We start from the raw sequence: 15,412 nt of genomic DNA on the forward strand, positions 1-15,412 counted from the left end.
AACTCTTGATGAAAACTGCTGAAGATCAATCCATTAGTGCGGCTACCTGGGCGGAGCACCAATGGAGCTCAGAGTAGATGAAGAACTCCTCAAGACTCCAAAGCTTCATCTTCGACACCTGCCCCTATCTAACCGGAACGCTTTTGCTAAGGAAGACCGGGGTGCGTCTCAACTGCCTGCGCACTGGCGTCGGACTATTTCGCTCCAACATGTACAAAGGGGAAATAGTTTCATCGGCAATCTGAGGGTGTGACAAGAAGTAGAGACTTTATATTACGGGACGCGAAACTCCGCTTATCTGCCAACACTAGAAGGGTCACTACACAATTTAAGTAGATACACAGTCACATCGAACAGCACCATCAATTTTGAACATATGAATGTATTGTCACTAAAGAATGGCAACAACGTTCTAATAAAGTAATAAATGTATCAAAACGCTTATATGACATTTTTTAATAAAATGATATAGGCCTATGCCAGTGGTTCCCAACCTTTTTTTGGCTGTTACCCTAATCTCCACCCTGAAGTGAGCCAATTACCCCCACGATCAATTTTCAAAAACAAAAATGTTTATTGCTATGTATTTCAAAGGGCTAACTATGACAATCAAAATGCAATACAATACTGAATACAAGATAACAATGCGTGGTAAACATTCAATGCGAAGATCAGGCCTGGACTTCAGGCGCCAGCTTTGTGATCCTGGGCTTTGTGGTAGGCTACTGAGGACAATTCTTTCGCTTTCGACATCGTGTCGTGTCGAAAGCGTGTCGCTTTCGACATCCTGGCGATTGCGCTTCTTTGTCTTCCTTCCCAAGACAGTTAAAAATCCTTGTTCACAGCGATTTGAAAAAGATGTCAGGATATTTAATGCCCGTGTCGCTAATGTTGGTGCGTCCTGGAGTCTGCTAAACCAGAAGGTTTCTAAGCCTTTCCCATTGAAATCAAGTTTCAACGCTTTGTTCATTCGGAGAGTGATAAATTCTTCTTTGGCCGAAAAGTCGTCATCATCCACCTGGCTGTCATCACATGTGAAGGGCTCAGTGCACCATTGAAAACTAGCCGTGTTCAAATTCGGAAAGTAGTTGTCCATCTTCTTGGCTAGCTGGCCTAAGTGGTCAGCTATGTCCTTCTTCAACGCCGCTGTCAACTCAAGTTCATTGCCTCCGAGATACATGTCAAACGTCTAAAACTGTGCTTCTTCTAACTCGCTTGTTCCACAATTTAACCTTTGCGATAAATGCTGCTCCGGCTACTTTGGTGTCGATCACAGTTACATTCTTGCCTTGAATTAAAAGATTGCCTTTGTTCGATTCACCAAAGATATCAGCCAGGTAGCACAGCTGGGAAATCCACTGTTGGATAGAGAAGTATTCAGTCAAGTCGGACTTCTTTTCTATCAGAAAAACATGGACAGCCTCACGAAGTTCGACCAGGCGGGTTATCCTTTGCCATGAGACAGCCATCGTACTTCTGTGTGGTACAGTAATACTTCGTATATTTCTCCCATCTTCTTGCACAGTTCCTTGTAAAGACGACTGTTCCATTCCTTCGCTTTTATAAAGTTTACAACCTCCGGTCTCGTTACCCGCAGAAAACAGGCAAATTACCCCCCGGGGGTAATTTACCCCCAGGTTGGGAAACACTGGCCTATGCAGTATGCATATTATATGCCACAGGCTATATAAAGCTATGTTGCATACATTTCACATACCATAGCATTATAAACAATATTCATAAATCAAAAAAATGTCACGTACAAAAGTAAATAATTGCACAATGTAAATAAATATGGTTCTTCTATAACCAAGCAACCTCTTCTCAATATATATTAATGGTTGCTTACAGTTAGTTTTTTGAAGATAATTTTTGAATTTTCCGTGATGAACTGGCAACCAACCAAATCTTTTTTAATGTCTTCAAAACATTTAAGTTCATTCTTTGCGAAACAATTGAAAGCAGTTTCTATCATCTTAAAGTTTGCATGACCAGAATCACACCTTAAAGATACGATGCCAAGAAGGTGATCAAATTGAGACACTGACCCTGTGAGAGCGGAAACAAAAATATTACGTTGATTCCCAATAGTGAACAGTCTCCTTTTAATTTCCCACTCTGATAACACAGCATAATAATGGTGCACTGCAAGAGAGGTTACAATAAAACATAGTTCTGTTGGCTTGGATAAGCCACCACGATCAGCTAAAGCAAGAAGCTTGCAATACTCATTGCTTTTTTCCACTAAAGTGTCATCTTGACCGGCAACAAGAAGTTCCTTGCAAGCATTACATTTTCTACGACGACAAATGCTTCTGTCAATATACCCAGCAACATAGTATGCCACATTCATGTCAGATGTGGATAGGGCATCTAATGTCACAATCCTAAAAAAATCAACCCGCCAAGTTACTGACAAGGCAACTTTTGTTGCTGTAATTGCTGGGAAATTTAAGGATGACAATTTGGCTCCAGCTGGTAAAGCTTGTTGAAGTAAAGACAGCATCATCTCGTATTTTGTTACCTGAAACATTCAGTAAGGGAGCGTTCAAATATTACGTAACGCTGTTTTTCCGAAGTTTTGATCCCCCCTCCCCCATGTGACGCCAACGTAACGTTTTTGTCAGCTCCCCCCCCCCTCCCCCACGTGACGCTTTTCCATTACAATGCCCGTTTTGCCAGTTTATATCAAAATTATGACGTGGAAACACGTGCTAATAAAATATCTTGGTTTGTATGCAGCTAAAGCTTACTTTTGAGACATGAAATTTTAGCTATATTCTTTTTTTGGAATTAAAACGTTATGTAGCCTACCTACTGAAAACGTTTAGTAGCCCACCCGTTCAACTCAATAGAACCACCCTGTCCAGAGCTAACACATTCTCTACTCTCTACTTAGTAATTAAAACGGATATAGTTCAGGCTTTAAGTCAGTGGTTTTCACCCAGTGTTCCGCGGAACCGTAAGGTTCCGGCAGTAAGTCTAGGGGATCCGCCAGTTTACATTTAAATCCGAGAGTCTATTATATTATTATATGCATATTGTTTAAATATAATCAAATATTGATTAGATTTGCCACTATTAATAAATTTTCTACACTTTAACACGTTCGCTGCGATCTCGAATTTTCGTTGTTTTCTTGTGGAGCGATAGCCTTTAACTTTCTGCTTTCCCGCCAAATTTTGTCGACATGTTTTCTTCGCTTCAAGGAGTTCTTTCAGACAGTTCGTTTGTACACCGGTGCGTCAAATTGCCGTGAACGTGTTAGAGATCATTTTGTTTTGCCAGTGGGCTATTAGGTTTTTTTACAGTTTGTATTTTTATTGTACATAAATAAATCTGAACATGAGTATTTTAATTTAAAGGGGACCTGAAATGAAAAATGAAAATTATTTTGGTGATTCTTTGGTGTTTAAGCATTATCTTTTTCGAAAAATTTTTTTGATATACTTTTTTGTTTGGCAAATATAACGAAAAGAAAATCAGCCACTGGATGGCGCTATGTGCCTTATGACGTGTTTGGTTGTTCACTCAGTTGGCAGCTTCATACATTAACACTGGAAGCGTTGCACAAGTCGTCATTTTTTAAGATGTCTGAAATCAGAAAAGGATTTTTGTTTTAACCAAAAAGACAGCGCCTTGACAGAGGTGCAGAGGTGACTGTGATTCGGATTCGAGCTCCGACAGTGCCAGACCCGACAGCAGTCGGATGGAGAATTTGAAATGGTGTAGGTGTGGAAATTGTGCCATCATGCCAACAATGATGGAAAATGAATGTTGCCAGGAGATTGACGCCGTGGTAGCCAAAACGGACATAGCCCGCCAATGCATAAACCAGGTCGGCAGCATTGAAAAGATGTGCCTGGATACAGAAGTGTTAGAAGCAATTATGGCTGCACTAAAGGATGTGGTCGGCGAAGATCTCCGAGATTCAATCTCAAACAGGTCAGTTTAGATAGTTGTAAAATATTATCCAAACTTTGCAGTTTTAGAACCCACTTGGTGAACTTTGTTCTTATATATGTGTGTTACACATAGCCTATGGTAGTGTAAAAAAATCCAGAGGCCAGAATTACCGTAGCTTACCGGTACCATTGTACAATGTAGGCTACATGCACCCTTGCCTGGGTCACAAATCCCAAGGTTTCCAACTTTCCATTCTTACTCTATGTTGTAAAGTTCTAGCCTAGGGCTTTTCTACATTGTGATTTACTGATAATGTTGCAATGAAAAAAAATGATGATTTTACACTTCTCGGTAAATCACATTTTCTTTTACAGGTCGTACAGATATGTTGCTTATCGCATCTTCAACTTCTGGATATATGGAAAATTGGGTCGAAAGAAGCGTAAAGTAATTCCTGCCTGTGCACTGTGCAGTCCTTGCAATCCGCAACAGATTTCCTGAAGAAGATGGCCAGTACGAAGGATACAAGGAAGCCATTGATGACCACTTGCCTGATGATTTTTAATGAAAATTATCTTGCTGTTTATTGTATTCCGGTTATTAATAAAAATTTTTTTGTAAATAAAGTGTTCACCTCTCCAGAATTTTGCTTGGGACAGTATTTATATTCAAACTGTCAGTCACTCAGATAAATGCCTGTCATCTCTCCAAAAAATGTCAATAGAGAAATAGGAAAAATTGATGTGTGGATGAAATCCAATAAACTTTCATTAAATTATAGTAAAACTACTTATATGATCCTCTGCAACAAAAAAATGCAGCTGAAAATTTTAGTCTGTCCATCAGTGGCTGATCCATCGAAAGGAAGAAAAGTATAAACTATTTAAGTGTAACTTCGGATGAGCGATTGACATGGGATAGTCATATTATTAATCTTAGAAAGCAGCTTGCAAAGGTCTGCGGCATAGCATTTAAGCTGAGATACATTGCCCCATTAACAATATTACAAACTTTATATTATGCTTTGTTTCAATCCAAGATCCAGTACCGTACTCAATTATAAATTGGGGAAGAGCAAACTCTACATTGCTTGTTCCACTTCAAGTGTTACAAAACAAGTTCATCCGATCCTGCCTATTTTTGCTGAGGTCCACAAATACAACTGTTCTTTATCACCAATTTAACGTGCTCAGAATTAACGATAGTATTAAATTAGAGACTGCAAAATTTATGTACAAATATGTGCACAAAATTCTGCCCTGGGCCTTGGCTGGCTGCTTTATTTTTGTAAACAAAATTCACTATCATAAAACCTGTCAGAACCAAAAGAATGATTTATATTTGCCTTCTGCAACGTCAAACTCTGGTAAGAAGATGCTATTTTTTAATGGAGTGAAACTATGGAATCAAATACCAAAAGAAATACCGTACAAGAAAAGTCTTATAATGTTTTTAAATTTAAATATAAAAGTTTATTAAAAAATTTATACAATGATCACTCCTAAAACATATCATCTGCTTATTTCCCCGCACAGTTTTTTTTATGTTGCGCTGTGTTATTCCGCTGTTAATGTATTATGTAAAGTGCTGGTATTGCATATGTGTTAATGTTCTTAATTGTGGGTCTATTGTTTAAATGTTTGGGTGGCAGCTGAATTTGGTGACCTTTTGGTCTTTCACTGCCATCCTTAATGTGCGAATTATTTGTGTATTTGTATATGTTTGTTTTTTTTTTTTTCTTTCTTTTTCGCCAACAAAACAAAAATAAACTGAACTGTTGAAAGAAATTTACACCAGTCTTGTTTGACAAGGAAATAATAGTTGATAGATTGAAATGTCCTTCCATTCGTGATGAATTCGCTATGAAACATTATGATACATGGTTAACAAACTTTTTTTAGTCCTGGGCAAAGATCAAAATGCTAATCTTATTCCTAACTCTAACCCTTACCTTAACCCTTCCTAACTTTAATCCCAACTTTGGCAATGCCTGATTGTAAGCATGGCAGTAAGCGTGGAAAAATAGCCACTTCCAATTGAGTATATGGTGAGGAAAAATGTACAAACACTGATAAAATGTAACTTTAGTATAAACATTTCACTTATAACATTTAAAATCATAAGGCTACGGTACATGGAATCGCCAATATTATAAGACCGTATTCATTTTTTTGGAAAATTAAACAAAGATGATTAATACTGCTGCAACGCCGACATTGTTAGGCCTATGTGTTTTCCGGGGCTCCAGGTCCCCTGCTGCCACAGGCAAGCATATTAACCCTTCAAAGGGGGGTTTCACGACTGCCAAGTCGCTCATTGTTGCCTGGTTTCGGAGGATGTTTGAAGTTCCCTGATTGGGGTAGGATCTCTACACAAACATGTAGTGCAGTCGAGCATATGTAGGAGCAGATAAACCTCCACGAACAGCTAAATCAAACAACTGGGCATATTCCTCTGGTACACAGTCTTGGATTTTATTCTTTGCAAGCAGAGCACTTTCTTATTACACTATATAGTGTAAACATAGCCATAGCCTAATTATAAAGTGTAAAGACAGCATAACCTATTTAACCCACTTGTATAAAATTCCTGTACCGTATCCAGTCTGCTAATAGGAACGAGACAAACAACATCCTTATAACTGCCATGTACATGCTAACACTGTCTTTGCAGGTACCGTATGCCATCTTCTATATACATATGCAACAAACCTACGGTATGTGTTTATAGTTACGGTATCTACCCTGCCAATGTTTTACTGACCTGTTTTAAAGCTTTGTTCATTTCCCTCTTTGTAATTCGATCCGAACGCCCACTCTTACTCAGAGATTTGAACCCAGGTCGATCAATTTTTGGGGTCTGCTACTATTCGGCGAGTCCGATTCGGCGAGTCCGATTCGACTAGTCCGATTCGGCGAGTTCCCTATTCGGCGAGAGCCTTTTTCGGCGAGTGCCCTATTCGGCGAGTTTTTGAAATTTTTGAAAGGAAATTATCGGGTACCGTAGCCTAATTATAATTGCCGTTTTTACATAGTTTTAACGTCGCTAAACGTTGAAATTGTGCAGAAAGGAATAAAAATAAAATGTTTGAACTATTAAATTAAAATTCGTCATGTCAGTTCAGTTCAGTTGTTTTTATTTCTGACCATCATATGAAAAACAATACACGTCAACATAGCAAAGGTGTAAAAAAGGTAGAAGCGACAAAACGCGAACGTTAAAACGTGCTTGTGACCGAAGTAAGTTATTGAGTTGAAAGAAACATACGCGCCGACTTCAGGGGGGGCCGGCGCCCCCGTAAATTTATGGTTGAGGGGCAACAAAAATGGTGATGACAAGTGGTGTTTCAAATATAAAACACTTCGCGAAGGAGATTTAGATAATTTAAACGGACTTAAAGAATGCCGAAAGCAAGAAAAGCCTACGTTGCTCTTGCCCGCAAAACAGCAGCTCGCATGGCTATCTCATACGGTACGGAAATTTCAAAGTAGATGGTAGAGTACTGCTGGAATAGTCACGTAACTATTCATTGCAATATTAAGTAAACCAGCTAAATTAGACGCGCTATTTTCAACGAGGTCTTCCCGCTGTGAGATCAATTATGATTCAACAGAACGCATTGTTTTGTTCGCAATGTGTGTGAATTAAATCAAAAACCGATAAAAGAAAAGGTGTTTAATGGTCTTGGTCGCAGATATTGCCTGCATTAACGACGTCTCTTACCGCTATTATCACCTAGCCAACCTGACATCATTGTTTTATGCGCCCGCTAAGGTTGACATCGACTTCAACCATCATGAAATGTTACGTAATAAGAACGATTATATCCTACACGCAAAAATAAAAAAATGATCTCCTCTTTCTGTTTTGTCTCGTGAGCTTTGCATATTGCTCAACAAGTGCATAAAGTTTAGAATTGACAAGAAATCATTGAATTTGAAAATTAAGTTTGAATCACTGCAAATAAACGTATTCAAAACTTTCACTTAAGCCGACGCGATTTCACACTCCGTAATCTACGTCGACAATGATTTTTAGTGCGTTCATTTTGAAAATTGCTGAGCTGGAGACAACAGCTTGTCCCGTGTTAGTTGAACTTGTTTTTTTGAGGTGAAAATCACTTGCGAACATCTCGACCTTTACTCGAGTATAGCCTACCGTATTCAATAAAAGACTATAAAGACTTTCGATAAAAAACAGAAGAGAAAACACTTCGCCGTTGTCAACGCTTTGAAAGTAAGTAATTAGCGAAACGAGGTTAATAAAACTGATACCAGGTTTTCACTCTGCTTGAGATCATGATTTTTTGCGTTTTATTTCGATAACTTCACTGTCTTGATCGTTGTTGTTCACTCGCACGAAAAGGAAATGAATCGGCTTGTTTTCCAACAGTTCCAATTATGAGCTAACAATATCAAAATTTTTACGACTAGGCGTACTGCGTGCGTAAAACTAATCCTTTCAAGCAGCGCTTCTAATAAATTCGGTTTGCGACCTATTTGTTAATATAAACACGACACTAAGCTTAATCAAAGACTATTTTAATTGAGTAAATAGCGCTATGGTTATGACGTTATCACCTTTCTCGCCCCCCAAGGTTTTTTGAAAAGTCGGCGCCTATGGAAAGAAATTTGGCACGGTTGCAACACCTTCAGAAAAATTTAAGATATGAAGGGAAAATAAAACAAAGAAAATGTTACAAAAAAAAATAAAATAAATCATGTTTATGTCTGTAAGTTAGCACTTTTGAATAGTTAAAATGATTAGTTTGGATCAACAAATGTGTGGCCTACAGCTTGGATTTAAAAGAAATTATCGGGTACCGTAGCCCAGTTATCCCAACCAGCAAAAATTTCCGTTTTTACATCGTTTTAACGTCGCTAAATGTTGAAATCGTGTAGAAAAGAGAACTTTGCTGACTAGGATACGTTGAAGCTGAGAAACATTCACAGAAGCCCTTCGAATTGTTCCAAGAACCCATTTAGCATAACATTTCATTTGTACATTGATTCAACGTCTGAATACATTATCTTAAAAATGCAACGTATCGTAGGGCTTCTGTGAATGTTTTTCAGTTTCAACGTATCCTAGTCAGCAAAGTTCTCTTCTACATGATTTCAACGTTTAGCGACGTTAAAACGATAGGCCACACATATGGTTAGCCTTTTCATTCTGTTACTACAATGGGTTCTCATTTGTTGATCCAAACTAATCATTTTAACTATTCAAAAGTACTAACTTATACACATAAGCATGATTTTTTTTGTAACATTTTCTTTGTTTTATTTTCCCTTCATATCTTAAATTTTTCTGAAGGTGTTGCGACCGTGCCAAATTTCTTTCAACTCAATAACTTACTTCGGTCACAAGCACGTTTTAACGTTCGCGTTTTGTCGCTTCTACCTTTTTCTACACCTTTGCTATGTCGACGTGTATTGTTTTTGATATGATGGTCAAAAATAAAAACAACTGAACTGACATGACGAATTTTAATTTAATAGTTCAAACATTTTATTTTTATTCCTTTCTGCACGATTTCAACGTTTAGCGACGTTAAAACTATGTAAAAACGGCAATTGTAATTAGGCTACGGTACCCGATAATTTCCTTTTAAAAATTTCAAAAACTCGCCGAATAGGGCACTCGCCGAAAAAGGCTCTCGCCGAATAGGGAACTCGCCGAATCGGACTAGTCGAATCGGACTCGTCGAATCGGACTCGCCGAAACGGGCCATTCCGCAATTTTTGTGGCACTTCAGTAACAGTGGCTTTCACATACCTCGAAAAATCAAAGACAGAGGGGACAGCTTCAGGGATGAGCAAATGTTTAGGTGTGGTGCCCTGTAGCTCTGCCTGTAGATCACGCTGGTAATCGCTGGCCAGAAAACGGTCGCTGCACAGTGCACACACAGCAGTGCTTGTTGACTGGTGGGTTTTTGAGTTTCATCGCAGAGATCCATTTCTTCAGCTTCTCTTGATTATTCCGAGGTAAACGATGAAAGTGTACCCCTTTCACGTTTCTTCCATTACTACAACCGGGAGCCATACAAAAAAACATCTCAACGCGTAAAACTCAAGTATAAAATTGTTCTCTGTATAATATGTAGCCCAATTGTTTATAGTTTGTTTGTATACAAACTAGTGGTTCTGAATTATTCTGCACAACCAATTACGTCATCAAAGATTTTGACCAATCAGAATTCTTTAAATCAATATCCCTTTTATTAGATTTTTGAGCTAATGACAAACTCAAAAAAAATTTTATTGTTACAAATCGCTTTTTCTCATAAAGATCTATGAATACAAAAGCTATATATTTTCGTTGCAGTGCACCTTTAATTTTATTAATCAAATGATGTTTTTTGCATAAGGTAATTAAATTATTGAACAGGGGTTCCTCGAGCTTTTCGAATGTTTCATTGGGTTCCGTTCCACCAAAAAGGTTGAAAACCACTGCTTTAAGTGATGATAAGTGATACTTTTAATTGCAATTTACTTAAAATAATACTTTCTAAACCGTCAAAATTTGCAGCCATAAAAAGAGCCAAATAAGGCCACATTTTCTGGCCTTATTTGCATCAATTTTTTTAAGCCAACTGCAATTTAAAAAGGATAGATTTTTGGAGTTTGGCCTAAAAAAAGGTCATCTGGCAACCCTAATGTTGTTCACTCACATCAAAGCAAGCTTTGTGATGTAAGAATGCTGCCTTGCAATTTCGCAATGCGAGGTTTTGAGCACTTAGAAAGTCTTAGAACCTGTATGGAATTACGGGAATTACAGTGCCATAGTTGATACTTGATAGAGATTTGTTGGTGCTGAATAGATGCAGTTGGATATGATTTCAGCTTAATTTAGTATCCAAACGACGATACCAGCCAGCACAAATAAACTACCGTACCGTACTCGTAAGTGTTACGTAACGTTTTGCCTGAACCCCCTCCCCCCCGATGTGACACTAACGTAACGCTTTTCATAACCCCCCCTCCCCCTCGATAGCGTTACGTAATATTTGAACGGTCCCTAAATCTATCTAAGAAGCTTCAACTAATTTCGGAATTTATAAGTACAGTATAATCTTTGGGTAATGACAGTACTTTATGGAGACAATGTGTTCTAATATGTACATTTTTTCTTTGTAATCAGTCATACAAATTTTGGAGGTAACATGCCAGAAAGCTTCAGTCTCCACAAATAATTAAACAATTAAGAATAAACAAATACACTTCTTCATGTGTGCCTTTGCAGCAAAATGTTAATATTTATGTAAAGTTGCTCTAACCTTTAAACGAATGTTTCACAGACGTCACTTTCCACAAATTTTCCACCATTTTGATAAATCGAGCGGTTTCAAGAAAAGATGGGTGATCCTCAGCATGAAATTCCAATCCTCGACTAGTTGATTCATAGAAAATGCCTTAAAATGAGTCATATGTTTAAGAATTAATACATTGCAACTTTCAAGAACACTGAAGTTAATGTGAATGACAGTCATGCAAAATTGATAAGCAAGCATATTTCTTTATATTGCAAACAAGCATATTAAATTACAATATAAAATACAGACAAAACCAGATAATTGCATAGACCAATTGTCAATTTTTTTATGATACATGCGATTATCCAATTACAGTATGTTATGGTTTGGTATTCAAAAATCTCATGCAATAAAACGGTTTGTGTATTTAACCAAGATATATGTGATAAATACCAAAGACTCGGGTCATACCAAAGACTTTCTAAAAATGGTACTGAATCCAATTCCTGCTTGGCACTGAGCAATGGAGTGGATTCAGGTAATAATGTACTCAGTTGCGCCTCTATACGGCTGCATTGACACTGTCTGCTTTGTAAAGTGCTGAGGAGTAACGCATTCTGCGATGGATACAGCGGCACAGCGCTATATAAAAACTAACATTATTATAAATCAATTTTATCTGCACAAGTCAAAATTTCAGTTTACAATTAACACAAAATACTGTAAACATACTTTTTGACTTACTGAGAGCATGTGTCAGAAAAACATGGCCTGCATGAGTGTTCCAAAATGTGTTCAAAGCCAGAAGCTGGAATATCTAAGTAATACTCTTGCATTCTTTGTGACAATCATTCAACTTCCAATTTTTTTGTGGTATTACTCGCACCCATTTTTCCTCAGTTCAACATCAATGGGAAATTTAAACAGAGAAATTTTAACCTCGCTACTTGATTTATATCCAGTTGTAGGCTCCATCCGAGTACATAGCAAGGGTTAACCATTTTGAGAATTAATGGTTAAATGCATTAGATAGTTATAAATACTACTAAAAGTATAAGAATGATTAGTATGTTAAAGCTACAGAATTACCTATGACATCAATACCTTGCTTAGGTTTTATGTGTGAAGCATTATCTGGTATAAAATCTGTTTTATTTGAGACAGGTGACAGATTTTACTTAAATAAAACAATCAAAAAGTATATATATATATGGGTAATCCACTAAGTTTTCATTCTGCTAATAACAGGATTTCTGCTTTATTTGAACAAATGAATTATATTTATTACATGACATCTACGGTTTAACAAATATCAACATACCTTCAATGTCACCATTATTATAAACTAATTGACTTACTGTCACTGACTGACTAAAATATACAGCAGACTATAAGACTAAAGAAAAGTTTAAAAATAGTCTTCACTGCTAAACTGTGTTACTGGTTTAAAGTGCAATAGGCTGGTCAGTGACCAGTGGTCACACCAACAAATTGTTGCCACAGTTGATACCTATATGATTATCCCACACCAAATTAACGTGTTGGGCTTTACTAGAGAGTGCTACAGTCCATAAGCAAAAGGTGGCCATAGATTCAATGCAGACATTATAACTTACTATATAGCAAAGTCCAACACCAACCAAACTATAAGCCTGCCTTGGGTTAACGTACTTTTCAAAAGCACTTTATCAAATTTGTATAGTTAACACATTATTTCCTTTAACTTCTTCAAATTGAAGTACCACAGCAACAATCTTTTGGTCACTTCTCACTTTCAGATACGCTGCACGCTAGCGTACTGCTAATCACTAAAAGGAAGTATCCTGAAACTAACCCTTCTAGTGTGCGGATAAGGAAAAAAACGGATGAGGCTTCGTATCCCTAGACAAGGAGGAACAAACTGCAGACTACACCATCTGCAACTCCGCCATTTGCCATGCGCCAAATGGTGTGCGTAAACTAGATGACGAATCTAATCAGTGGCTGCTTGACACTTTCCCAAACAGCAAGACCGAGTCGCTGCCATTACCCAAGGGTGGTAAAATACAGAGCCCCTAGACCCTAGAGTGGCGAAGGATCATCGAGGTTCATACGAAGAACAAGGCTTAGTTTTGAAGTTGATTCAGAGTTGCCAGGTTGCTAAAAGAGATTGTAACCACAAGACACAAAAACATAGCCAAAATTAACCAGTCCCTACATCGACCCTAATAAAAATTAAAAGTCATATGAAGCAATTAAATACACTTCAATAAAAACAACTGACATAATTAAAAATTCATACAAACAATGTCACATTCTTGCTCAGCAAGTTCCCCGTTAGCTCAGTGGCTACGCGCCCGGGTCAAAATCAAGCCGTGCTGGTTTGAATCTCGGGGTGTGCGCTTGAGCAACGCATTTCAGGACTGCTTTCCATTCAGCGGAACCTAGTGAATGGAATAATTCCCCGAAAATAACACTTTAACAGTCAGAAAACTTCACTCTGCCAATCTCGATAACCTGCCCTGCGTAAAGAGCCTCTGCAAGTAGCCTATGCGAAGCTACCGGGAATAACCAATCAAGGCTTAATCAGTCCGAGGATAAAGATTCAAAACCAAACAACCATAAATGGTTCTGGTATCTCCCTGTATTTGATTCTTTGATTGTTGATACATATCGTTTGTGAACAGCTTCAGCATTCTGGCTGTTACTTTAAAATCTTTGCAGCAGTTCTGATTTAAAGTTAACCAGGACTTAATTCTTAATATTGAATCCAGTTTAAAGAGATTTAACTCATTTCTTTTTTTGCTATTGACATTGGTGATAAAAGAAAATACCCGTTCCACAAATGCAGTGCTTGCAGGAATTGAAAATGCATTGAGAATGGCCTGAGAAACTGCACTAAATGTGTGGTACATCAAAAAAGCGTTGAAAACTTCCACAGTTCCACTAACACTCTAACTTCTTGTAAATTAGCCTAATTTAGCCTAAAATTAAGTGGCTAAAACTCAATTTTTTTTCTAGCCAAGCGCACAAGAAATTAGCCACAATGGTTAGTTTTAGCCACATCTGGCAACCTTGAAATGATTTGGATTCTAAGTTTTAGATCCGGCAACTCTGTGTTTACTGCAGTGTTTTCTTTTCGGCTTGCTTACACTTGTCACTTGTCAGTGTCAAGTTTGTCAACTTGTTGTTGTCGCAGTGTTCTTATTCTTAAGGAATATCATTCTTTCATTCACTTCTTCATTTTATTTTTTGTCATTAACGGTTCCAGGACGGAAAAGATACTACTAGTAACTACTAACTACAGTTAGTCGATATAGCCCTACCGCTACCAGCAAGTTAATGAACCGGAATAGATGGCAAAACCCTGAAAGGTTTAAAACGTACCTGAATAGTTGGTTTGGTTTGGTTGGTTTTGTTTTTTGAATCTTCATCTTCGAACTGACAAAGCCTTGTTTGGTTATTCCTGTTAGTTTCACATACTTCTAGAGGCTCTTGAAGCAGGGCCGGTTACTCATGCACTAGGCCAGTGGTTCCCAACCTTTTTGACCTTGCGGCACCCTATCAAAGAGATAAATAGTTTGCGGCACCCTGGCAAAACTGGATCAATTTTATGAGATTTCTGTATTTCAAATAACTGTATGAAATAACACAGAATGATTTGTAGCCTACAGTAGCTTATCTTCTTCTTTTATTGTCGCACTTGATTCCAAGCATTGACTGCCTCTTGCATGCAAAGTTTCCAAGATTCTCTGTTGTTTACAGTAGCCTATAGCGCGCGTAAATAAATGTATTTATTCAAAAGTTACTGTGAAATTTGGGCTTGACTTCTTTCACAAAGTCCCTTAATATCTGGAGGCACATTTGATAAAGCCACCTGCATTTCTTCCTCGACTGTAAGCAGTCGTTCTTGTTTTTTAGTTTTTATGTTCGTTAATAATCCACTCTCACATAGGTAGGCAATGAAGTGGAAAGCTGCAGAAAAAGCACAATAGCTTTTTTTCAAACGCAAGGATATTCATTTTGAATTTTTATCCAGAACTCGTCGAGAGGCATCTGCTTGTGCATAAGCTTAAAATTTCCATCGTTACGAATGTCAATTAATTCTTCTTCTTTAAGATTCAAGGCAATATGAGAGTCAAGTAAAAATTGATTTCTTACTCATGCTTAATTTTCCGTAGACAAGCTGGGAAAATACTTTTCGATTTTTTCTTTCAATGATTATAGAAAAATGTGAAAGCATGTCAAAGTTTCCGTTCTCACTTTTAAGGA

The 15,412-nt window shown here is 37.6% G+C and overlaps 1 protein-coding gene across 1 annotated transcript; it reads left to right on the plus strand.

Annotated features, from left to right (window-relative positions):
* Positions 1–3,751: 3,751 nt before the first annotated feature.
* Positions 3,752–4,407, plus strand: LOC145770936 (uncharacterized). Its single transcript, XM_082582678.1, has 2 exons — positions 3,752–3,945; positions 4,281–4,407. The coding sequence occupies exons 1-2, from the start codon at positions 3,752–3,754 to the stop codon at positions 4,405–4,407; spliced, it is 321 nt and encodes a 106-aa protein (XP_082438804.1).
* The last annotated feature ends 11,005 nt before the right edge of the window (positions 4,408–15,412 follow it).

The sequence above is a fragment of the Aplidium turbinatum genome, chromosome 5, assembly GCF_918807975.1.
Source record: "Aplidium turbinatum chromosome 5, kaAplTurb1.1, whole genome shotgun sequence".
NCBI classification, from domain to species: Eukaryota; Metazoa; Chordata; class Ascidiacea; order Aplousobranchia; family Polyclinidae; genus Aplidium; species Aplidium turbinatum.

Coding starts and splice junctions, on each gene's coding strand:
- LOC145770936 (XM_082582678.1), top strand. CDS start 3,752: ATGCCAACAATGATGGAAAATGAATGTTGCCAGGAGATTGACGCCGTG. Junction 3,946..4,280: donor CGAGATTCAATCTCAAACAG/GTCAGTTTAGAT, acceptor TTTCTTTTACAG/GTCGTACAGATATGTTGCTT.